Genomic DNA, 23261 nt, shown 5'->3' on the forward strand with positions numbered 1-23261 from the left:
ATTAAGGAAATGTAAACCAAAAGCACAATGAGGTGCTATTTCACACCCATTAGTATGGCCAAAATGAAAGACAATAGCAATTACAGCAATGTTGCTGAGAATGTGGGGAAATCAGAACCCTTAGTCTCTGGTGGGAATGTAAAACAGTTAAGCATTTCCACCAAATGCTCAACATAGAGTGCCCATGTGACGCAGGAATTTCACTCCTAAGTATGTACACAAGAGAATTGAAAACGTAGGTCCAGGGGCGCCTGGGTGTCTCTGTCGGTTGAGCGTCTGGACTTCGGCTCAGGTCATGATCTCACGGTTCGGGGGTTCCAGCCTCGCATCCGACTCACTGCTGTCAACGTGGAACCTGCTTCAGATCCTCTGTCCCTCTCTCTCTGTCTCTGCCCCTCCCCCGCGCCTTTCAAAAATAAATAAACATTAAAAAAAAAACAAAAAACATAGGTCCACACAAAACTTCTACATTAATGCTCATGTAGGACTACTCACATTAGCCAAAAGGTGGTAACAACTGAGGGCGCTTGGCTGGCTCAGTTGGAGGAGCATGTGACTCTTGATATTGGGGTCATGAGTTCGAGCTCCACATTGGGTGTAGAGATTACTAAAAAATAAATAAATATATGAACTTAAAAAAAAAAAAAAAAAAAAGATGTTAACAACCCAAAGGGATAAATGGATAAAGAGAATGTGGCATGTCCATAACAATGAATTTTGCTCAGGCATAAAAACAGTGAAGTGCTGATACACAGTATAGAACTACATGGTTGAGCCTTGAACGCATGGTAAATGCCGGAAGCTAGTCACAAAAGACCACAAGTTGTATGATTCCAGATACACACAATGTTCAGAGTAGGCAAATCTGCAGAGACAGAAAGGAGATTAGTTGTTGCTTAGGGCTGAGGGAAATGGAGGGGATAAAGAGTGATAACCAAGGGTACAGAGTTCTCTTTGTGGTGTGGAAAGTGTTCTAAAATTGACTGTGGTGATGGTTGCACAGATCTTCAAATATACTAAAACCACTGAATTTTATACTTGGAATGGGTGAATTGTATGATATGTGTAATGTATCTCAATAAAGCTGGTTTTTTAATTTTTTTAATGTTTATTTTTGAGAGAGACAGAGACAGAGCACGAGCGGTGGAGGGGGGGGGTGGGCAGAGACAGAGGGAGACACAGAATCCGAAGCAGGCTCCAGGCTCTGAGCTGTCAGCACAGAACCCGACATGGGGCTCGAACTCATGAACTGTGAGATCATGACCTGAGCCGAAGTCAGACGCTTAACCAACTGAGCCACCCAGGCACCCCTAAATTTATTTTTTCATTTAAGTAATCTCTACACCCAATGTGGGGCTTGAACTCACAATCCTTAGATCAAGAGTCGAGTGTTCTTTTGACTGAGTCAGCCAGGCACCCCTCAATAAAAGCTGCTTTTTTAAAAAAAAAAACCTTGGCGGGCACCTGGGTGGTTCAGTCAGTTAAGAGTCTCTTTATTTAGGCTCAGGTCATGATCCGAGAGTCGTAGGATTGAGCCCCCACCTTGGGTGTAAAGATTAGTTAAATGAATAATTAAATATCTAATTAAATAATTGCTTAAATAGGCTCCACGCGAAGGCTGTATCTCTCCCTCTGCCCCTCTCCCCTGCTCATGCTTGCTCTATTATAAAAAACCAAAACAACTTGGGAAATGAAACTATCCCAAATTCCATCTGATGGCCTGCTCCCTTTGAGCACTCCTCAGTAAAGCATTTTTTAGCGTAGGCAAAACAAAAGACAAGACAATGAGTGGCCCTTAGGGCTGGTTGAAATGGGATTAAACTCATAAACCATGCCTCCCATCCAGGCACCACTCTCAGAGACGCGTGGGACCAGGCAACCGCTTCTCTGTGAATGCTTTACCCACCTGAGCTCTTGACGCCCAACAGTCCTGAGCCCAAATCTCTGCTCTTACGATCTCAGGCAGATGACTGCACCTGAGCCTCAGTTTCTCATCTGTACAATGGGGGCTAGCGATTCCTCCCAACAAACGGTTATAAAAAGGAACTGAATGAGATCATTTTCGTAAAGTGCCCAGCCTAGCACCTGGCACTGGTAAGCACAGAATAAATATTTGCTGTTATTATCAGTCATCCATTAATTCAACAGACATCAGTGGACTCTCCTGTGTGCAATTGGCCAGATAAAAGCCCAGGCTCTCCTGCTCTGGGTGGGAGGCAGACACCATCCGGCCCCCTCTGGCTAAGTGCTGGGATGGAGGAGGAACGCTTTCTAAATAAGGAGAGAGAGAGAGGAGGGATCCCAATGCCTGCCAGGCCTACACCCTTGTTTTTATTTCCATTGTTTCATTTTGATTGAAAACATATCCATTTGCCCTATACTCGTCCTTTGTATTGTTTCAGTCTTAGAGAACCTGGATTTGATCTAAGGGCAAGTGTTCCTGTTTGTTCGGTGGAGGAACTCTGAAACATTGATTTTATTTGGAAAATGTGTTTACTCTGTTTCTGAAGCCCATCTAGCGGGTTACATGAAATTTGTTCAAGAGAAGTCTGCCTCTGACCTCTGACCCTCGCTCCCACTTTCCTGGCCAGATGTCACAGGGTTGGCGGGAGCGGGGCGGGGTGGCACCCTTATTGGTCTGTCCTTTGCTCTACTGGCTGAAAAACTCACTCGTTCCAGCACAGCCAGAGCCATCTGTCACAAGGGACTGCGGTATCGTGACCGAATTGCCAGTGATACCCACCACAGTGATGGAAATACCACAGTGCCAGCCAGATGCCCAGTGGCTGAGGCAGGCCTAGAGGCTGCTGACCCACATCTGTCCAGATGATAGTGAGAACTGGCTCCTGACTGAAGACAGGCACTCTAGAGGTGCCTCTTCCCTACCAGAATCTGTGTCCGTCTCTGTGCTGTTCTTAGCCTTTGGGTCCTTCCTGCTAGACTCAGTTTTTCAGGGCGCCTGGGTGGCTCGGTCAGTTAAGCATCCGACTTCGGTTCCGGTCATGATCTCACGGTTCGTGGGTTTGAGCCCAGTGTCGGGCTATGTGTTGACAGCTCAGAGCCTGGAGCCTGTTTCGGATTCCGTGTCTCCCTCTCTCTCTGCCCCTTCCTCTGCTCATGCTCTCTCTCTCTCTCTCTCTCTCTCTCAAAAATAAACAACATTAAAAAAAAAAAAAAAAACAACCACACACACACACACACACACACACACGTTTATTTTTGAGAGACAGAGAAAGAGTATGAGCCAGGGAGGAGCAGAGAGAGGAAGACACAGAATCCCAAGCAGGCTCCAGGCTCTGAGCTGTCAGCACAGAGCCCGACGCGGGGCTCAAACCCATGAACAGTGAGATCATGACCGGAGCCAAAGTCGGACGTTCAACTGACCGAGCCACCCAGGTGCCCCCAAAATAAATAAATGTTCAAAAAAGTTTTTTTAGACTTGGTTTTTCTTCATGCGACTGAGGGTCTCTGAGCTCTGTGTAGCTCTAGCTTCTCTGCTGCAGTCACAGCCTGGACCCCTGATGGGATTTGGGTCCACATCTCCCATGCTGATACCTACAGACACCTTCTCTGAAAATGTTTGCTCTCAGCAGATGGCCACCCTCTCACTGATTCTGGGAGTTTCTCTTTGTGGTTGTTTCCAGAGGGCCAACCTATCTTCTGATTTGGACCCCCTTTGCCCTGCTGTAACATGAATGATAGCAGCTTCTGTCATATTGGTAATACTAACCCTGAGCTTGTGGTAAGCCCTGATATCGGGGCTGTACTCAGCCAGAGGGCAGCACTGGTTGTTTACTACCAGTCTGTGTTCTGATTGGTCAGTGCCCTTTACTTCTGCTGTCAAATATTTTTAGTCACCAGGCTTTGCACAGATTATGTCATTAAATCCTTTCAAGCCTATTAGACACTGCTTTTATTCCCGTTTTACAGATAGGGAAGCACAGATGGGTTCGGAAACTCATCCACGTGGGGGAGCTGGGCCTTGAACCTGAGCCTGGCTGACCCTGAGCCCATCCTCTCAGCTACCACCCTGTCCCCAGCAGCATCCTGACCTGCTATAGCTTCTGCTTACTGAAGTGTCAAGACACAAAGCTCAGATTCTAATAAGGGACGGGAAGGGGCAGCTGTTCTCGGGGACCACTGGAGCCCCAGTTTCTACATGGAACACTCCCAGTTTGGAAGCCAGGCCGGTAACCGAAGCTCTTGGGACTTTGGGCTCATTCTTTGCCACCCATGCCAGGAGCAGATCCAGCCAGCTGTGCTGTGGGCTGCCAAGGCCATCCGGGCTGGTCAGCAAACACGTCTGGAGCTTCTGCTGTGTGCCAGGCACAACTCCAAATACAAGCAAGTCTTAGGCCTTTCCTTCAAAGCACCAGGAGCTTCTTGTCCCTCCCTGGCCTTGAATGCTTCCGCCAAGAGGGGCCAGCTTTAGGCCTTATCTTTATTTGCTGCCCCCACCATGTCCCTGAAGTTCCTGTTCTCTAGGCTGATGACTGTCATGCCAATGGCCAGGGAGAAATCCAGACTCCCAAGATGCAGGGGACAGCTTAGGGCCGCAGGCATCTCTTCTTCTTTTTAAGTTTTTGTTTTAAGTTTGAGCAAGGGAGAGCAAGCACAAGCAGGGAAGGGTCAGAGAGAAGGAGAGACAGAATCCTGAGCAGGTTCTGCACCAACAGTGCAGGGACCTAAACTCATGAACTGTGAGATCATGACCTGAGCCGAGATCAAGAATCTGATGCTTAACTGGCTGTGCCACCCAGGCACCCTTTTCTTATTTTTTGATGTTTTTATTTTTTTAATGTTTGTTTTTAAGAGAGAGCAAGAGGCTGAGCAGGGGAGGGGGGGGGGAGAGAGAGAGAGAGAGAGAGAGAGAGAGAGAGAGAGAGAGAAACAGCATCCAAAGCTTGTCAGCACAGAGCCTGACATGGGCCTTGAACTCACAAACCGTGAGATCATGACCTGAGCCGAAGACCGCTGCTTAACGAACTGAGCCATCCAGACGCCCCACAGCAATCTGTTCTTGCACCTTGCACTGGGCACTGCCCACCCTCCATTCCACTGTATATATTCCTCAACTAGGGTTGGCAGCTACTGGATGGAGACAAGACCCCAGTCCCTGGCACCCTTCCAAGTCATGTGTGGCTTTATAGCCCCTCCAGGGACCACAGCCTCACCAAAGCCCCTGCCCTTGCTTCCCTGGTAGTGAGGGTGACTGCAGAACTCTGAGCTTCCTCTATGGAGAAGGGTGATGGTGTACGTGGGGTGGAGGAGGGTCCTCTGCTCAGGGCAGAAAGCTACATGCTTCTTCTGGGGGTGCCTGACCGACAGTCCTGGCCCCTGATGCTCAGGCAAGGGGCACATCCCAGAGAAGTTCCATGATCCTGCTTGGAACAATGGTGGTATCCAGGTGGGATCCCTCACCGCCAGGGGGCTGCTGGGCAATTAACAGAGCCACGGGGAGCAGACACCCCCCAGGGGGCAGGACACCAGGCCCTGGCTCCACCTCACGGCACAGCCTTCTTCTGTGTAAACTCCAAGCTGACCCAGCTGCATCACCTCAATCTACAACCTTGCTCATTCCCCACACGTGCTGACAAAGAGGTGACAAAGGGGTCAGGGAGCCAAAAGGCCAGCCATCTGGCCCAAGGGGGCATTTTTAGCCTTCTCCGTGGGGGTGCTGCGGGATTTGGGCTAGCAGCCTGGGCAGGGACTTGGCCCTTCCTTCCTTCCCCTAGCCTTGTCCTCAGGAAGGCAGCTAGACGGCCAGCTGCCTGTGCTGAAGTTGCTGACCAAAGCCAGGCCCAGCTGGACGGACTCCCCCTGAGGAATGCCCAACGGGGGCAGGTGGGACCACCACTGGGCTGAGGGAGGAAGAGGCTGTGGGGCCCAGGCACGGCACAGCCAGCTCAGCGGTGTTCTTCGGTCGGTGCCTCAGTGTCAGGGCTGAGGGAAAGCAGGCTGTGATGGCCACAGTGGGGTGACAGTGAAGCACTCCCAACCCAAGGGACGGGGGAGGCAGGGGTGGGGACCGGAGGCTCAGGGTGGGGGCTCAAGATTCTCATGCCCAGTAGACCACAGCACCACCAGTGAGACAACAGCTGCGGACGGGTGTGGTGAAAACCACACCTCGCCCTTCCCCGTTGGCGGGCTGGGCTGGCCACAGGCCTGAGGTTCTGCTCTCTGGCCCCCTCTGCTGTTGCTCCCGGACACAGGCTGGCCCCGTCTTGTGGGAACCGAAGGGCGAGCCCAAGTTTCCTGCTGACCCACTGGCAGACAGCTGACTGGACTGTGTCTACCCTCTGCTACCCTACCTGAAAGTGATCCAGAAGGGGCCTGCTTTCCAAGTGCTGCACAGGCCCCAGCCCCCATGCCCACCACCAGGCAGGAGGCAGTCCTTGCAAGGAGCCAGTTAGGGAGAGCCCCGGGGAAAAAGCTGAGGAATGACTGAGGAACTGAGTGGAAAAGAGTAAATTTCCAGTCCAGCCAGTTAGCTCAGAGCTTGTTTCCCTACACTCTGAGCCTCCCTGGCTGGGAAGCCCCCGCAAGGGGTATGGAGTGGCCATTGCTGGCCTCTCCCGGATCTGTCCTTCCTTCTCGCTGAAGTGTGAGGACGACCCAGTTAGCTATTTGACTAAGGGCAGATCTCTGTAAATAAGCTGGGTTCGGGGCACCTGGGTAGCTCAGTGGCTTGAACATCCATCCAGCTGGATTTCGGCTCAGGTCACGATCTCACAGTTGTGGGTTTGAGTCCGTTGGCCAACAGTGCAGAGCCTGGTTGGGACTCTCTCTCCTCCCCCTCCTCTTTGTCCCTGGCCCACTTGAACTCTCTCAAAAAATAAACAAGGAAACTTAAGATATATTTAAGTAAGTTGGGTTTGAAGTGCTTGCCTCTGTTTTCATACTACCTTAAACGTTGCAGTTTTTATTTTGTTTTAATGTTTATTTTTGACAGAGAGAGCATGAGTGAGGGAGGGGCAGAGAGCGAGGGAGACAGAATTTGAAGCAGGCTCCAGGCTCTGAGCTGTCAGCACAGAGCCCGACGCGGGGCTCGAACTCACGGACTGTGAGATCATGACCTGAGCTGAAGTCGGACGCTCAACTGATTGAGCCACCCAGGGGCCCGTTTGTGTTTTTTTTAACGTTTATTCATCTTTGAGAGACAGAGCATGAGAGGGGAAGGGGTAGAGAAAGGGAGACACAGAATCCAAAGCAGGCTCCAGGCTGTCAGCACAGAGCCCGATGCCAGGCTCAACTCACGAACCTTGAGATCATGACCTGAGCCAAAGTTGGGACGCTCAACTGAGCCTCCCAGGCACCCCGCCACCTTAAATTTTGTAAACAGAGTGTAATTTCTACATGTTGAATAAATCATCTGGTTTTACACATACCAGTTTAAGGATGAAGCAGGGATTCAGACTTAGAAACAAGGGCCCACAGATCCATAATTACTATTAGCCTAGCAGGGAAAAAGGGGAATGCAAGGACAAGCAAGTGTGGAGGAAAAGCAATGGGGGCTACCTCACCAGGGTGGACCTGGCTTTTGGCCAGGCTGAGGGCTTCAGGACAAGGGCAATAAACAGCTTGGTTCAAAATCTCCTGGTAGTCAGAGCCCGTGCAGGATGCGGACACTTCCGGCCCTCAACGGGTCTGGCCTTAATCAAATCCATCGACAGTCAAGAAATGCACCATTAATCCACAGGCTCGACAGGCATAAATCTGCAGCCTTGAGCAAACTGTGACACCTTTCAAAAGGGGGTCTGCCTGTCCTTTCTGAATGCATCCCCCCCCCCCTCAGCTAAGTCAGAAGGCAAACTTTCCGAGCATTTCCCCACAAAAAGTTTTATTTGTGAAATAGGTGTTATCAATTCAAATGAAGACCATTAACAAGATGAGATAATCTCAACTTCAAAAAACTTTATTTTTGTCTCATCCATCAAGGGCACAGGATACCTTCATCAGCTCCAGCTTTTGCTTTTCTCCTTACAGATTCTGTTCCATCACCTAAAACCCAGGGTTATCCTGTGTGGGCAGCTTCCTAGAACCAAAAGATACTTTCGACTGCTGGGTTAAGTATGCTCATGCAAACTGTGCAAGCACAAGCTGCACTATTTAAAGCAGCAAGATTCCAAGCTGCCCAATAAAACCCACAAACGTCTACATCAGGATGTACCCAAGTTGTACTGGGGAAGAGTCAAGTTTCACCCCACTTGGGTTATCACAACGAGTAAGCTCAACAAACGGACATCACCATAGATAAGTCTACTACTCAGACACTGCCAGGCACCCCACAGCACACTCCCATGTCCAAGATGGCAACGTCCTTCAGAAACAATGTTGAGATCATTAGAATTGGAAGTCACTGCTCCAGAGCAGTTATTGGACTCCACCCTTCCACCTTCAGTGCCTCGCGAAGACTCGTTAAGCTGCCAAGTATCAAGCCTATGTATCCTGACTTGCATCTCTTCATAAGCCCCTTGTATGTGAAACTAACCCAAACTTTTTTTTAAAAAGCTACTTTATCAGGGCACAACTATCTTTTCTATAGCTACTAGCTTCAAACACACAAAATGCTCATCTGATGACCAGTGGCCGTTGTGCCCATGGTCTTGCTGACTAGATCTAGATACTAACAAGCTTACAGTGGACCATCACTGGTCAATTAAACTAGCTTCATACTGAAAAAGTGGCTTAAACCAAGGTACTCTGTACTTGTGGTGAAATGACTTGTCTAAGGAAATTCGTCATTATTTTTGTATACAAATGGTTTGTCTACCAAGCAAAACCAGATATAGACCAAGCTCAAGCTTCAAGATACAAAGAACCTAAATAATGGATGTATTTCTCTGTATATTCAATGTAGGTTTTTGACACTTCGTTGAATAAACAAGTTTATTTGTAAATTTAGTCAACATACATAATTGACCTAAAGACTTCAATAGGTTAGTTTTTAAAACCACTTGGAAGGCCACCTCTATAAAGTGATTTTTCCAGGACCATGTATCAGATGTAACCTAACCCGACACCACCTTAACTGGCAGAGGTTCAAGAAGCTGGAGTTGTGTGCCCCTCTCCCACAGCAAGTTTACTCTAAGGGTTATTATAATACAAACTCCACAAGAAAAAGAACTTCGGTATGGTTTCCTCTTTGTAGAGAAAAAAACCTAGTTATGAGACCAATCACAACACAAAGAAAAGCTGCACTAACTAGTATAGAGTATTAGTAACAGATGATGCTGGTGTGAATAACTTGTATTATATTCTAGAGCCCTTATAAATAAAATCCCCCCCTTAGTGTTTGCATTAATCAGCTAGAGGGTTAGTTAACATGTGGTAGAATGAGGACTTATGCAAGGTATAATTTGCAAAGCAGTTTACTCTCATGAAAACAAGTGCAGTCTAGTTAGGAGAAAACCAACTGGACTTTAAATTACACACACCTTAATGACAAGACTCCCCACCACATGTGAATGTAAAACATTTAATTTAAAAATGTTGACACTACAATATATAAAATAGCTATTATAAATGCACATAGTGTATTCTATAGCTGCCAGTTTTACTTTTTTTTTTTTTTTTTTTTTTTAAGGAAACTGTAAGTTACACTGTGGTTAAGACTTGTATCTTCACCCTTGAAAAAGCCCACATTCTATCACAGTGATGTATGGTCAGACTTAACAGCCCCAATTGTTAAACACTTGGATCAAGTCATAACCAGTTTTATTGCAAAAGGACCCTGTACACATTTATCAATTCTAGTACCTTAATAACTACCCAAGTCATTAACATACAGAAACATGCATCATGAGAAGCAAGAAATATCACCCATCCCTTCTGCATATTAGCAACTTGTCACTCCTGAGCAACAGTGCTCACATCACTGAGGTCTGTGAACAGTCACTTTTCGCATTCATCCTGAGTGAAAGATGGAATGACTTAAGTACAAATGCAACATATTATAAACAATTTCTTACAAAAAAAGTCACAAATTAAACCAAAGTATTTTACAGAATTTACTACAAAACACCATAAAAACTGCCTTCACTTAAGCTCTCTCTCCCCGTATCCGGCGAGCCAACTGGATGTCTTTGGGCATGATGGTGACTCTCTTAGCGTGGATGGCACACAGATTAGTATCTTCAAATAAACCCACCAGGTACGCTTCACTGGCCTCCTGTGGAGCACAAGAGCCACACCATTAAACTCTCTCGGAGGACGAGAAGCCACGCAGAAGCCCTCCGACCCTACTCCAGCCACACTCGTCTTACCTGCAGCGCACCAATGGCGGCACTCTGAAACCTCAGATCGGTTTTGAAATCCTGGGCGATCTCCCTCACCAACCTCTGGAAAGGCAGCTTCCGGATCAGAAGCTCGGTCGATTTCTGGTAACGACGGATCTCTCGAAGCGCAACGGTCCCGGGCCTGCAGCGGGCAGGAGAGTGTAAGCGGATCCCCGAGAGCGGACAGCGCTCCCGCTTGGGGGCCGCGCGCCGCCGGGTCATTGTTTTCCTTCCGACTCGCCTACCTGTAGCGATGAGGTTTTTTCACCCCGCCAGTAGAGGGAGCACTTTTCCTGGCGGCTTTAGTGGCCAGCTGCTTACGGGGCGCTTTCCCACCCGTAGATTTACGAGCCGTCTGCTTGGTTCGGGCCATTTTCTTTTACCTAAAGAAGACACCCGTGACTCTCGGGCCGTGGCGCTAACCTCCCGGGGGCGGAGAACAGGACGGGCTCGACGCCCCTGCCCTTCCGCCTCTTTGCTGCGGCAGATGGCCCGGGGCCGCCGCCTCCTCCCCCTCCCCTAATGACTCAGGCTGCGAGGAGCGGCGGCGGCCTCCCCCGGGAGGGGGAGCGCGGGGAGGAGTCACTTCCCCTCCTCGACGGGCGGAGGCCCCGCTTGCCCGGAACCCGGCGTCGGGACCTCTGAATCACCACCGGGAAAGAGGCGGAGACGCGGTTCCGGAACGAAACCCCAAGGGAAAACCTCCCGGCCCCACACCCAACACCAGCGGCCCGAGCGGCCCGCACCGGCCAGCGCTCCGTTCCCAACGGCTGCGGCCCGCGGCATCAACGGCTGCCGGGGCCTCGAACAAAGAGTAAAACCGCCAACACTTACCCAACGCCGAAGTCTTAGGCCGCTTCTCCGATCGTCTCGCCGCTCCTGCTCCCCAATGAAGAGCCGCAGTCGCCGAGCAGACAAAAGAGGACCCTCCAACGAACGACCAAACCGCTCTGTGCTCCAAGCCCCCCCTTTGCCTCCGCTTTTATACCCACGCTTCACGCTGCGTCTCTGCGTCATAGGGGCTTCATTTGCATACACCAACGACTTTTTCTATTGGCGGGAGCTTTCGCCGACGCGCTGACATCCCCGACACAAAGGCCGTGCTTCGGCCCCGCTCCCGGATTGGTGGGTATCTAGGCCGCTGATTGGCTGTTAAAGTGGCCTGATGATTGGATGAATGCAAAGAGGAATGGGCGAATCAGAGGTTAGCACGAAGCGGCTCTTCTGATTGGATAAAATGAAGCTATGTTTGGATCCTTCCCTTGGTTCCAAAGCTCTACAATAGAAAGTCAATGCAAATGAATTGCATTGGTCTCTAGCAGGGCTTAAGGGTACGGGATGGGCAGGAGCCTAACCATAGATGCATCTCGCTAATAAAATGCAGGAGGAGAAGTTACTTTAAGGAAGTTTTTGCAAATATTTTCCATTGTAAAATAAAATGTGTTCCCTGTGATTATTTACTTTCACGTTTTGATAGTTATGTACACAGTGTAAAAAATTAGAATTCAGCAAATCATATTACATCACCAAGTATTTTAGACATCACGCATATACATTTTAATCAAGAGGCAGTTCTTTTGTTTGGTGGTGTAGGTAGGAGTAAATAGTAGATACAAAGAAAAATGTCAATAAATGATTTTATGCTTCCTGTTCTGTATGTTCTCAGACCATCACAAATTACATTACATTGTAATTTCAACACGCTTAAGAAGTAACCTACTAAGCAGCATATTTTGAATTACGTAATTCAACTGAATGGAATGACTACAGCCAGAATGGGAATAGTCCCAGAACAGCATTTGCATGTCCATAAAGAATAAAGAAAACTAAATTAAATATGTGTCCTTGTATTTAATGGTATATTCTGGTAGATATTTCAAGAAACGTGACAAATGTATAAAAATGGTAATCCCTACCTTTGCCTAAATAAATGCCTTTGATGTCTTGTAATACTCAGTTCTCTTGATGACACAGGTATATAAAATATCAAAGCAGGCTTAAGGTTAAGACCAGCCAAACAAAGCTCAGAAAATTGAAATCGAGCTTTGGGCATTTTACTCCATTGTTCCTACTCTGGCTTCACAGAATTTTTTTCACAAAGATTTTATTTTTAAGTAATCTCTACACCCAGCGTGGGGCTCGAATTCACTACCCTGAGATCAAGAATCACATGTTCCACTGACTGAGCTAGGTAGGCACCCCTGAATATTTTTAAATTTACCAAAATAAAAGGTAGCAAAACCAAGTATGTGTAGATGTTAACTAGATAATTAGTGTACATAAAGACAAATACCTCAAAAATTTACTTGTGACACTGCAGGTCTCCTCTCAGTATCAACAGTGAGGGGGAAAATGCACAATTTGAAAAATCAGGTATGGCAAAAATGGCTTTGACCCAATCTCCGGTATCAAATCCCTCTCATTTCAGCCCTCTCAATCTTAACAGATACACTTTGTATTTAATTATCACATACCTAAACTTTTATGTGACAATTTGGTCAACCTTAATTTCTGCATTCTTCCCAAAATTTACAGTAGGGGAAAAATTAAGCTTTCTGTTTCATTCATGTGATGCTGAGAAACCAAGATGGAGGCTCTCGCCCTGTCCTCAGAACCTGTGTAAAGCCAAGAATCAAGGTACTGGTTAGATCCCACATAGAAAGCCGTCGAATGATCTGGGATGTAACCAGAAAAATACCCTGCAAGGGTTAACTTTTTTTTTGACCGCCCAAATGTACTGGAGAAGAAATGGGCTCTCAAGTTAACAATCCTTTTGTGTTCCAAGGATTTTCTAAAAGATCCAGAATCCTGTCTGTCCCAAGCCTCCAGAGGACAGACACTCCGGTTTTGTTTTTCTTTTTGCAGTTTTGTTAATTACCAGAGGAGAACTAAAATTGCTCCATGAGAAGCTAGGTATAGACTTACATTTATCCATGTAAAGGATGGTTAGTGAAAATAGTTTGTCTTTCTTCCTCGGGCGGTTATACAGATTTCTTTTTTTCCTAAATTGGTACCGGGGCAGAAAAGGCAACACAGGAAATGGGGAAGAACTGAAAATGTTTATACAATCAAAACAATGTACAAGTGATGCAGCATGTAAGCTACTAACTTAGTTCTTGTTCTGCCATGTGCTTGCTGAGTAACTCTGTGCAAATTCTCTAAGTTTCGGTTTCCTCTTTTGTAAATAAAGCAGTTTGGATGATATCATCTCCCAATTTTACCAGTACCCACTCATTCTGAAGCTTATGGTATACACTTACTGAAAGCCTAGTGCTATGAACTGTATTTCTTCATTCAAATCACACTCGGGAATTTTGGGAATAACATACAAACCAATTACCTGGATTTAGTAACAGGGTTAAAGCAATACTACAACTTTTATTTGTCCTTTTGGAATTTTTTTTTATCTTCACACGCCCCTAGTGGTTAAACAGTTGATTTGGCCTGTTTGGGAAATACCAGTTTCTCAACTTTGTAGGCTGACAATTTGGCTTCTGATGTGAGGCTATTCGGAACTAAATAAAATAAGTATGTGTCATTCTTAAGCATTAACAATTTTCCGTTCACCCCACCCTCCGTCACTCCCAAGATTACCGGGAATGTTTTCCTTTACGTGACAATCATTAGTTAACAAAATCCTATCTAATCATGTATAAATCGGTCTTAAAAACAATGGATTTAAATAGACTCAATACGGAAAACAAATTAATTAATTTATTTATTTTGAGGGAGAGAGAGAGAGAGCACGAGATGCGGAGAGGCAGACAGGGGCTCCAGGCTCTGAGCTGTCAGCACAGAGCCAGACGACGCAGGGCTCGAACTCACTAGTTGTGAGATTATGACCTGAGCCAAAGTCGGATGCTTAACCGACTGAGCCACCCAGGTGCCCCTGGAAAACAAAGTTAAATGACAAGTGTCAATGCATCACGAAGAGCTTTGTAAAGTTCACAGAGTGCCGAGGTCAGAGAAATTGGATTATTTTACAAAATCCACGTTGTGAATTTCGCTGGACTAGCGGGAAGCAAGGATGAGAAACATAGAAAGCCTGCCAACCGGAGCACAAAACTGTAGCGGATTATTAATTGCCCCGCCCCTACTCAAACCCAAGATCTGCCTTTGGACCCTGTGTGACACTTCTCAACACCCCTACAACTTGCCAGTGTAACTGAGACTGTTCTAGACGGAGATTAAATTCGTCTTTGGCCCCTAATGTACTGGAAACAAGTTGGTCAGGCCAGGTGTCAAGTTGAGAAGGGACCCAAGTGGAGTTCCAGGTTTCAGGGCGGGTAAAGGTTTATGAAGCGCCTCAGCAAAGACGCGGGAATACTATGCGGTGTAGCGCTATTTTAGCAAAGATTTCTGAGACTGACTTCTAGTAGACACACTTTCTTTCATGCCTCCCCAGCTAGGCCGGCCCCAAGAATAAGGATGTTGGAGAAGTACTGCAGGTGCCTGCAGCACAAAGGCCCAGAGCTACAAACGGACAGTACAGGTTCTTAAGCACACTGTTGGGGCCGGCATCAGAACTGAGCCCAAGCTCTACTAACTCCGGTGGCGAAGTAATCATTACACTGTAGGCGATGAAATTATACTTGAGACTGTTTCACAGAAGTCGGTAGGGCCTCTGTAGCTCTGAGCGCCTTCTACTCCAGGAAGTCCAGTTTCGAGGAAAGCTCCTCTGAGAAACTGGAAACGCACTGGCAAAAAGGAGAAACGGCACGGGACTGCAATCCCCACAAGTCGTGGCGGGCCGTCAGCATCCGGGACACCGTCTGCAAAGATCCCTGGGTATTGTGGTCCATTCCTTTGGCAGCAACCCTCTGCCGACGGTAAAATTCCTACCGAACCGAGGACCACAACTCCCAGCAACCCTTGCTGCCGTGCGGGGGGTCTTCACGTTCTCGTGGCGCGGCGCAGGCGCACTAGGTCCTCGGCGCGGACCGCGCAGACTGAATAATAAAAGGGGAGCGGCGAAGAGGCAGGAAGACAGGACCATGTCGAAGGGCCCCGGGCCCGGCGGCTCCGCAGCTTCCTCGGCGCCCCCGGCCGCTACCGCTCAGGTGCTGCAGGCACAGCCCGAGAAACCGCAGCACTACACGTACGTAGAGCCCCCCCCGCCGCGCGCGCACGCCTGACGTCAGCGGCCAGCGTGAGTCACGCGCGCAGGGAGAGCGCGAGGCGGCCTCTCCCTCCCCCCCTTCCTCCTCCGGCCCGGCCCAGACCGGTTCCAACCTGCTGGGGCCGGTCCCAACCGCCTCTAACTGCCACCAACCCCTGGTCGGGCCGTGGGGCGGGAAGCTCGGTCCCCGCCGCTGAGTGGGGAAGGCGGGAGCGCGGGGTGCGGAGAGCACACATCTCAGGCCAGGCCTTTGAGGCCTAACTGTTCCTCAGACCGTAAAACCACAGTCTCAGGCACTCGCGGGGGCGATAAGAAGCCCGGGACACGGCCAGGACGAGTGCCCTGGGGGCCAGCCCTAGGGCCGCTGTGAATGACGGTTGGCGCGAGGTCCTGTCAGGCGCCCCGCGCACTCTACCCCGGAGGCCTTTTGTGTCCCCGAAGCCCGTGTGTTGCGTACGGCGGCCCCTCTTGCTGGAACTCGCGGGGACAGCTGACCCGGCCTGAGTCCGGGGCCACGAGGGCGACGGGGTTCGAGCGTGTCCCCAGCCCCAGCACTCCCACCGCAGGAGTCCAGCGAGATGGGAACCTGCTGGTGTCTGAGCGGAGGTCCCCGTCTCCTCTTTATGTCCTTTCAAAGCACGCTCAGCGACCACCTAGCGCTAGGTGCCTCGGAAGAAAGAGATACAGAGGCGGGCCCTCCTGTTTAGCAAAATGTTGGTTTCCAATTTCCCTGATGCTCTTCGAGTGCCTCCCAGGTGCTGTGTATGTTTAGAAGGATCCCCAGGTGGACCTGAGGCTGGCTGGAGATTTGGAACCTGGGGGTCGAAAAACCCTTAAGAGCCACACAGTAATGCCGCCTGGTGAGCCGAGCGCAGGGAGCCCCTGTTGGAGTAGAAAGAATTAAAACTAGACAGGAGGAGCTCCTGTTTGTCACTCACAGAAGTAAGCCCCATTGGGAAACTGTTCTGGGATTGGGGGACATCGGTTTTAGAAAGTGTATTGGTTTCTTTGTGAGATTCCCTGCTATTGGTTGAAAGGAGTGGAAGCTTTTTCTTGGCTACAGTCCGACTCACGTTAACCATTACTTTTCTATTGAGGCCATTGCTTTGCTGGTCCTTTATTACTGGAGTTCTTTCGGCCATTCTTCCATTGGTTTTGGTGAAATGCTCTTACCTCCGAGAATACGGATCAAGTTGAGTGATGTGGTCAAGCAGCAGTATGGTTTTGATTTGAAAATCTGCAGATTTCACATAAACTGGAGCGTCTTTATATAATCTGTGGTTGCTTGGATCATATTTTTCCGTAAAATACGTATAATATCTTGAGTAAGGTTTCGGCAACCTCTGTATGTTGTTACTGAGTATGCTGTGGAATTTACATTGGAAGGGCTTTCTTATAATTTTGAGTTGACAGATGAAACAAGGTAACATCTGTGTAAGTGTTAATATCCGATTTTTTGTCCTATAGACGCTCATTTGTTTAAAATCTGTCTTTCCATTCCTTGTTGGGTAAGTGCAGAGTAATCATCAGTCTTGGCTGTTGCGGTGGCTTAGTAATCAACAGAAGTAGATGAAACAAACGCCCAAGCCTGATTGGGTGGATTGGAGGTTGTAGGTGTTGCATCTTTTATTTCATGTTAACTGTTCATTTGTGTGTATGTTTGTTTTCATCACCAAAAATCAGAGGTGGACATCTGTTGTCTTCCTTGGTAGATTTATGGGCATTCAGAAGCTGTGATGATTTGGAAAACTTCATTCCCCTGTCATGCCAGGTCTGAGTTGCAGGGAGCTTGAGCACACAGATGATGGCACCTGTACCCTTACTGGCACTGATTTTTTTTTTTTTTTTTTTTTTTTAAGGTGAACCCATTTGTTATCCCTGGGAGTTAGAATACAGGAATATTTTTATTTTAATATTTGCTTTAAAAATTTGAGCTGGCCAGCATTTTTAAAAATTCTTCCTCATAAGCATGAACTTCCAGAATTTATACCAATCTGAATATGGCCTTATGTTGCATCGATCCCATTGTGGAATACAGATACAGACCCTTTGTTTTTTTAAATGTCTGTATTTAACTTTTTTTTACTTTTTCAAACTTGGACATAAAGTACACTAACTTTGTGTATTTTTTGTGCCTGCTATTATTTGAGATTATGTGATATGCAATAATCTGGAAGAAATATGTGTTAAAATTGACTGCCACTCAGAACACCTGGCTGGCTCAGTTGGAAGAGCACGTGACTCGATCTGGAGGTCGAGAGTTCGAGCCCCATAATGGGTGTAGAGATTGCTTAAACATGAACAAACTTTAAAAATTTTAAAAAATTGAGTGCCATTCATCATAATGGCAGACAATCTTGGCAAACACAGTTGAATCCACCAAAAACAAATATTGCCTTTCCGTAGGCTTGTCTTCTTGCCCCCACAAAGTCCTGGAGTTTAAACTATCTTTTTCCTAAACCAAGAAGATTATTCGTGACATAGTTTGAAGAATAATTATTTTGTTGGTCTTTTTTTTTCTCTAAATTTGTGAATAATCTTGCTTTAAGAAAAATTTTGAAATAATTCTTTTAGCAAATTGGTGTGGTAGGCACTTGTGCTAGACTTGAGGAATCCTACCCTTTAGAAAATGCCTATATTAGTTAACTCTTTTGTACAGCTTCAAGCATTTGATTAGCATGCAGTAAAAGGATAATGTGCACGTAGTAGGCCTCTTCTACTTGACATCTTGCTAGGTAATTTGTTTTATTTTCAGAACAAGTCCATCTTGTATATTGTAGTAGAATTTTATAAAGGCAGATTTAAGAATGGGAAATTTCAGAGCAATTACGTTCCAAAATGTATCTACTATTTACCTAACTTTGGACTTTTTGCTGTATAACAGTTACACTATTAAAAGTATATAGTTGAATAAAAAGGAAAAGTATACAGTTGAAAGATCACCAAAAAACCTGCCTTCCAAAATAACCGGGTTTCTGATTCATTATTCTGTCCCTGTAAGAGGTTGTAAGCCTTAAAGACATTAGATCGTTTTTGGATTCCTTCACCTGCAGTTGATTCTCAGACTTCTTAATACCTTTGGGGTAAAGGAAAATGAAATTCTAGTTCAGTGACGGTTTCTTGGAGTTTCTGGCCACTGGGTGATTTCTTATAGGTAGACAGAGGATAAGTGCTTTATGACCTCATCTAGCCACGTGTCATTTTAACTTAGGACTGTTCCCTGGGCATCTTTAAACAAGGATAACGTAGCAGTATTTCCATACATAACTATTTTGAGGCAAATTTGTTAATTTATACATTGTATAAATGTCATGACTTCACTTGATTGCATCTGACTGTGTTTTGGAAAATCCAGGAAATGAAATTGTATTTAAATCATTATTGCAAATTGCAATAAAATTGTAAATACATTAGGAGAGTACAACTTGTTGTGCAACAGAAGTCACTGGAAGTGTTGCTAAGCAACCTCAGCAAGCATGAGTTAAATTACCAATAAATATTTCTGTCTCTTATTTACTTGTTTATCAAGTAGAACTAATTTCTTACAGGACAAAAATTAAGAGCTCGTTGTGGCCATCAGTCAAGCCCACAATATCCCCATTAAGAATTAAGTGCCCATGCTAAGGGTAGAGTCAAGCATAGCACCTAGTTGATATTTGCTATGATCTAAAGTAATGATTAAAGTGAAGATTTGCTTAATGGTTAAGTTTTTTTGTTTTAATCCAGCTATGTTAGATACTAAAGAAGGCTTCCCCACAATCCATTTGCATCTGCTTTGACTGGTGGTTTCTATCAACCTACAAAGACTGACTTATTGGTGAGGGCAGCTGGACAACTCTGAGAGCAACTTAGAGAAATCCATCTTGGGCACACTCTATAAAGGAGCTCCTTCTCTGGAAATAGCACCCCAGATAAGTGCACAAAAGCAAGACACCCTCGTGGACCTACTTCCTCCCGCTTTCAACACCCTGATGCCTGAAGGTGAGGTCTCCTTCCTGTGTGTCTTAGAAGCCATGAGCTCACTTAGGTAATAAGAGCCCTGCAGCAGCCTGAGCACCACACATCTGCAGGCTTTCCTGCCAGACCTTTGCCTAAAGGTTATTTTTCTCATTAGGAGAGGCTCTAGGTCACAAGAATGATAAAAGTAAGGTTGCGTTTAAAGCTACATTACTTTAAATACTGGACTGGTGTAGGGATTATTTTCCCAAACGGGGCAGTATTTGCTTAATGATTAAGTTTTTCGTTTTGTTGTTGTTGTTTTGTTTTGTTTTAATCCAGCTATGCTTGATACTAAAGGAGGTTTTCCCACATTTGCATCTTCTGTATTTTGAAATTGCAACTATGGACAGTTGTGGCTAATCCTAGTAGATTGTCTTCCCTTCTTTTAACATCTTGGATGAATTTGGGGCACACTAATGTGTTATGTGAAGATGGATGTTGAATGTAAGTTTCTCTGCTATTCTTAGACAATATATAAAAATTACATTAGTCTGATTGCTAAAAATGCCAAGAATTTGGGTTCAGTAGCCTTTTTGTTTTCTTATCATATAGATACTGTGTAGATTCACCCCAGCCTGCCATCTTAAAATACCTGCATGGGCCACAGAATATCTGCGGAGAAAGTTTGGGTAAAATCAGTGCATATGATGATAGGTATGGGGTTTATTTTGGGGGTGATGGAAATGTTCTAAAATTAGGTAGTGGTGGTAGTTCTACATTATGGTGAATATACTAAAATCCACCGAGACATACACTTTAAAATGGTGAATTTTTAATGTTATGTAAATTATATCTCAGTTATTTTTTAAAAAGGGTTAAAAACCAGCATATAAGAATCTATCAGGCTCATATGGCCTATCAGGGCTTGGCAGCATCGTTTAGTATGGGAAAGCCTGCAGTTTGTGAAAAGCTCCTTGGTGCCCTTTTTCCAGCCTTCTCAATGGCTTAGTCCCTGTGTATCCATTCTAGGTGAATGCCCCCCTGTTCTGAGTCCGTGGAGAAGCGAATACTCAGCAAGTTTGAGACTCCTAGTTGTTGGTAGTTGTACTTCAAATTGGCTCTGAATTGACAGCCATTATAAGGAGCAAGCACGTTTTTCCCAGTGCCTTTGTAAAAATGAACAAAGTGGGTGGGAGGTAGAAGAGAAGGTTGCTCTTCTGCTGAAAAGTAATGAATAACGTTCTCAGGTACTTTATGGTTGTTTTAATGTTCACATAGACATTTCTTTAAGGACAGGCCATGTGTTTTAGGCATTTTTAATTGTATTAATAGCTATAATATTTTAGTTCAAATAATCACAAATTTTTTATTATTTCTCTATACAATCCCTCAACTTTCACCCCTTTTTTCTTTGCCAGTGTGTAGAATTTGACAGCAGTATCAAGAGCTGATGAGGAGGAGAAGATGGAAAGGAGTCTAGCGACTTAAAAATCTCATAGCATTCTCTGTGAGGTGATCTTTTTCCTGTCGGGGCTCAATTTATTTAGGAGATAAAGAAGATACTGACCTGTGACAGTATCATCATGTCATATCTGAGCTTATTGAAATGTTTCTTCCCTTAATCTTTGTTTATTTATTTTTTTTTTTCAACATTTATTTATTTTTGGGACAGAGAGAGGCAGAGCATGAACGGGGGAGGGGCAGAGAGAGAGGGAGACACAGAATCGGAAACAGGCTCCAGGCTCTGAGCCATCAGCCCAGAGCCCGACGCGGGGCTCGAACTCACGGACCGTGAGATCGTGACCTGGCTGAAGGCGGACACTTAACCGACTGCGCCACCCAGGCGCCCCTCTTCCCTTAATCTTTATATCACCGTTTGCTTTTTGTGTTCTTAAGTGAACTCATTTGTTTCTCCTAGTATTCGAAACATTGTACGGCCACTGTAAGTTTTAACAAAATGACTTCTGATGAGGAGGGGAGTGAAAAGGCCCACGTTCCCATCTTCCTCAGAAATTTTGGCCTACTCACAAAACTACCCCCACTGAGGAGAGGTAGTTACACTTAGGAAAGAAGTGATGAAAACTTTTGGCTTTGTGTTTTGTGACTTAAAAGTTTTAAATACTAGTTTTTATACCTAAGTTTTTTTTGTTTTGTTTTCATTTTGGTAAGAACATTACTATCTCTTTTTGATGTAACTTTCACCGCTTAGAAGTGCCAGGTATTTGGTAGCCTGCCATATTAGGATTTGTGTAAATTAGTCTGTCAAAACATGACAAATTAGAAAACTGTACCTGTATTTTCTCATCTAAAAAAAATCTAAAGCTTAAATTTTATTATTGAACTAAGAGTACTTTATAATGGGGGCACCTGGGTGGCTCAGTCAGTTAGGCATCAGACTTTAGCTCAAGTCATGATCTCACATTTCATGGGTTTGAGCCCCACATCAGGCTCCGTGCTGTTAGTGTGGGATCCCATTTGGGATTCTTTCTATATCTTTCTCTCTCTGCCTTTCCTCCACTTGTGCACGCGTGCTCTCTCTCCCAATAAATAAACTTTAAAAAAAATTAAAAAGGTATTTTATAATGAATACATAAGGTAATCACTAAATATTTACTAGAGCGTGTTAAAATTAACATTTTTGTTTTTTTTTTAATTTTTATTTTTTTATGTTTAAAAAATTTTTTTTTAATGTTTATTTGTTTTTGACAGAGACAGAGTACGAGCAGGGGAGGGTCAGAGTGGGAGACATAGAACACAAAGCAGGCTCTAGGCTCTGAGTTTCAGCACAGAGCCTGACGCGGGGCTCGAACCCGTGGACTGCGAGATCATGACCTGAGCTGAAGTCGGATGCTTAACTGAGCCACCCAGGCACCCTGATTTTTATTTTTAGTAACTTATTTTTTGGTTATTATAATTATGGCCTGTCAAAATCTTCCTGACATATTTTGAACAGATTCTGGAGAGTCCACTTATGCATATTTGCTGTTACTCTTGTTTTTCTTTCTAGCTCTTTAAGGGAAGCAGAGTTAACAGCATGGTGTTTAAGAGTACTGACTCCAGGGCAAGACTGATTGGGTTTGAAGGCCAGCTCTGCCACTTACTAGCTGTGTCTTAGGCAAGTGAGTTCCCCTTTGTGTGTCAGTTTCCTGAGGATACCAGTACCTGGCCTGTGGAGTTAATGAGGTCTAGGTTAATATATGTAAAGTGCTTAAAATAGCGCATGGCATTTAGCACGGCATATGTACCATTCTTACCAATATTTGACAAGCCCAAGTTACTGCTTTCAGTTTCATTGCTACCTCCTTCAATAGCCTTAACCAAGTGCCATCTTTAGCTACATCTACACTAAAGTAGATTCTTCAGAGGGCCCCTAGGTGGCTCAGTACGTTAAGCATCCAACTTTGGCTCGGATCATGATCTCACAGTTTGTGAGTTCAAGCCCTGCATTAGGCTCTCTGCTAAAAGCTCAGAGCCTGGAGCCTGCTTCGGATTCTGTGTCTCCCTCTCTCTGCTTCTCCCTCGCTCATGCCGTGTCTCTCTCTAAAATAAATATACGTTAAAAAAATTTTTTTTAAATAGGTTCTTCAGTTCTTAGGGCACATGTGGGTCATTGTTGTCTTCAGTATACTCCTGTTCTCCATATCCATTCAAATTTTACTTCAGTGGCTATTCTTCGTGTAGCCTTCATCAGGCTACCTGTATCTTACACAATGGATTTGTATTTAAAACTAAACAGATGTGCTCTTACAGGCCAAAGCCTTTGTTCCGCGGAAGTTTACAACAGAACACATCAATTCAAACGTTTATGCTAGAACATTCATTAAATTGGAGGGTTTTTTAGGCCAGCTGTGTACAGAAAAACTTTGAATCAAGTCACAGTGTTCTCTTACTTAGGGAAGAATGATCCAGGGTTTCCAGTACTCCTC

At 45.6% G+C, this 23261-nt stretch overlaps 2 protein-coding genes across 6 annotated transcripts in view; one reads left to right on the top strand and one right to left on the bottom strand.

Annotated features, from left to right (window-relative positions):
• Positions 1–7894: 7894 nt before the first annotated feature.
• On the bottom strand, positions 7895–11399 carry LOC123604022 (histone H3.3A). The gene is made up of 4 exons (XM_045489642.1): positions 11112–11399; positions 10523–10660; positions 10266–10419; positions 7895–10171 (listed from the first exon to the last, which is right to left on the bottom strand). The coding sequence occupies exons 2-4, from the start codon at positions 10648–10650 to the stop codon at positions 10043–10045; spliced, it is 411 nt and encodes a 136-aa protein (XP_045345598.1). The 5' UTR covers positions 10651–10660; positions 11112–11399; the 3' UTR covers positions 7895–10042.
• A 3812-nt stretch (positions 11400–15211) lies between these two features.
• Positions 15212–23261, top strand: part of UNK (unk zinc finger) — a 33617-nt gene continuing 25567 nt past the window's right edge. Inside the window, exons 1-4 of one of the 5 annotated variants that reach the window (XM_045489635.1) lie at positions 15263–15375; positions 19123–19377; positions 19675–19839; positions 19948–20024. In XM_045489635.1, coding sequence (XP_045345591.1) covers positions 19831–19839; positions 19948–20024 — 86 coding nt within the window. In that variant the 5' untranslated portion in view covers positions 15263–15375; positions 19123–19377; positions 19675–19830. Of the gene's footprint in view, positions 15376–15399; positions 16339–19122; positions 19378–19674; positions 19840–19947; positions 20025–23261 lie in introns of those variants that run through there. The other 4 variants (XM_045489634.1, XM_045489636.1, XM_045489638.1 and 1 more) reach the window with 4 other exon arrangements.

Source organism: Leopardus geoffroyi, chromosome E1 (assembly GCF_018350155.1).
Source record: "Leopardus geoffroyi isolate Oge1 chromosome E1, O.geoffroyi_Oge1_pat1.0, whole genome shotgun sequence".
NCBI classification, from domain to species: Eukaryota; Metazoa; Chordata; class Mammalia; order Carnivora; family Felidae; genus Leopardus; species Leopardus geoffroyi.

Coding starts and splice junctions, on each gene's coding strand:
- LOC123604022 (XM_045489642.1), bottom strand. CDS start 10,650: ATGGCCCGAACCAAGCAGACGGCTCGTAAATCTACGGGTGGGAAAGCG. Junction 10,420..10,522: donor AAAAAACCTCATCGCTACAG/GTAGGCGAGTCG, acceptor TGCCCGCTGCAG/GCCCGGGACCGTTGCGCTTC. Junction 10,172..10,265: donor CCGCCATTGGTGCGCTGCAG/GTAAGACGAGTG, acceptor TGTGCTCCACAG/GAGGCCAGTGAAGCGTACCT.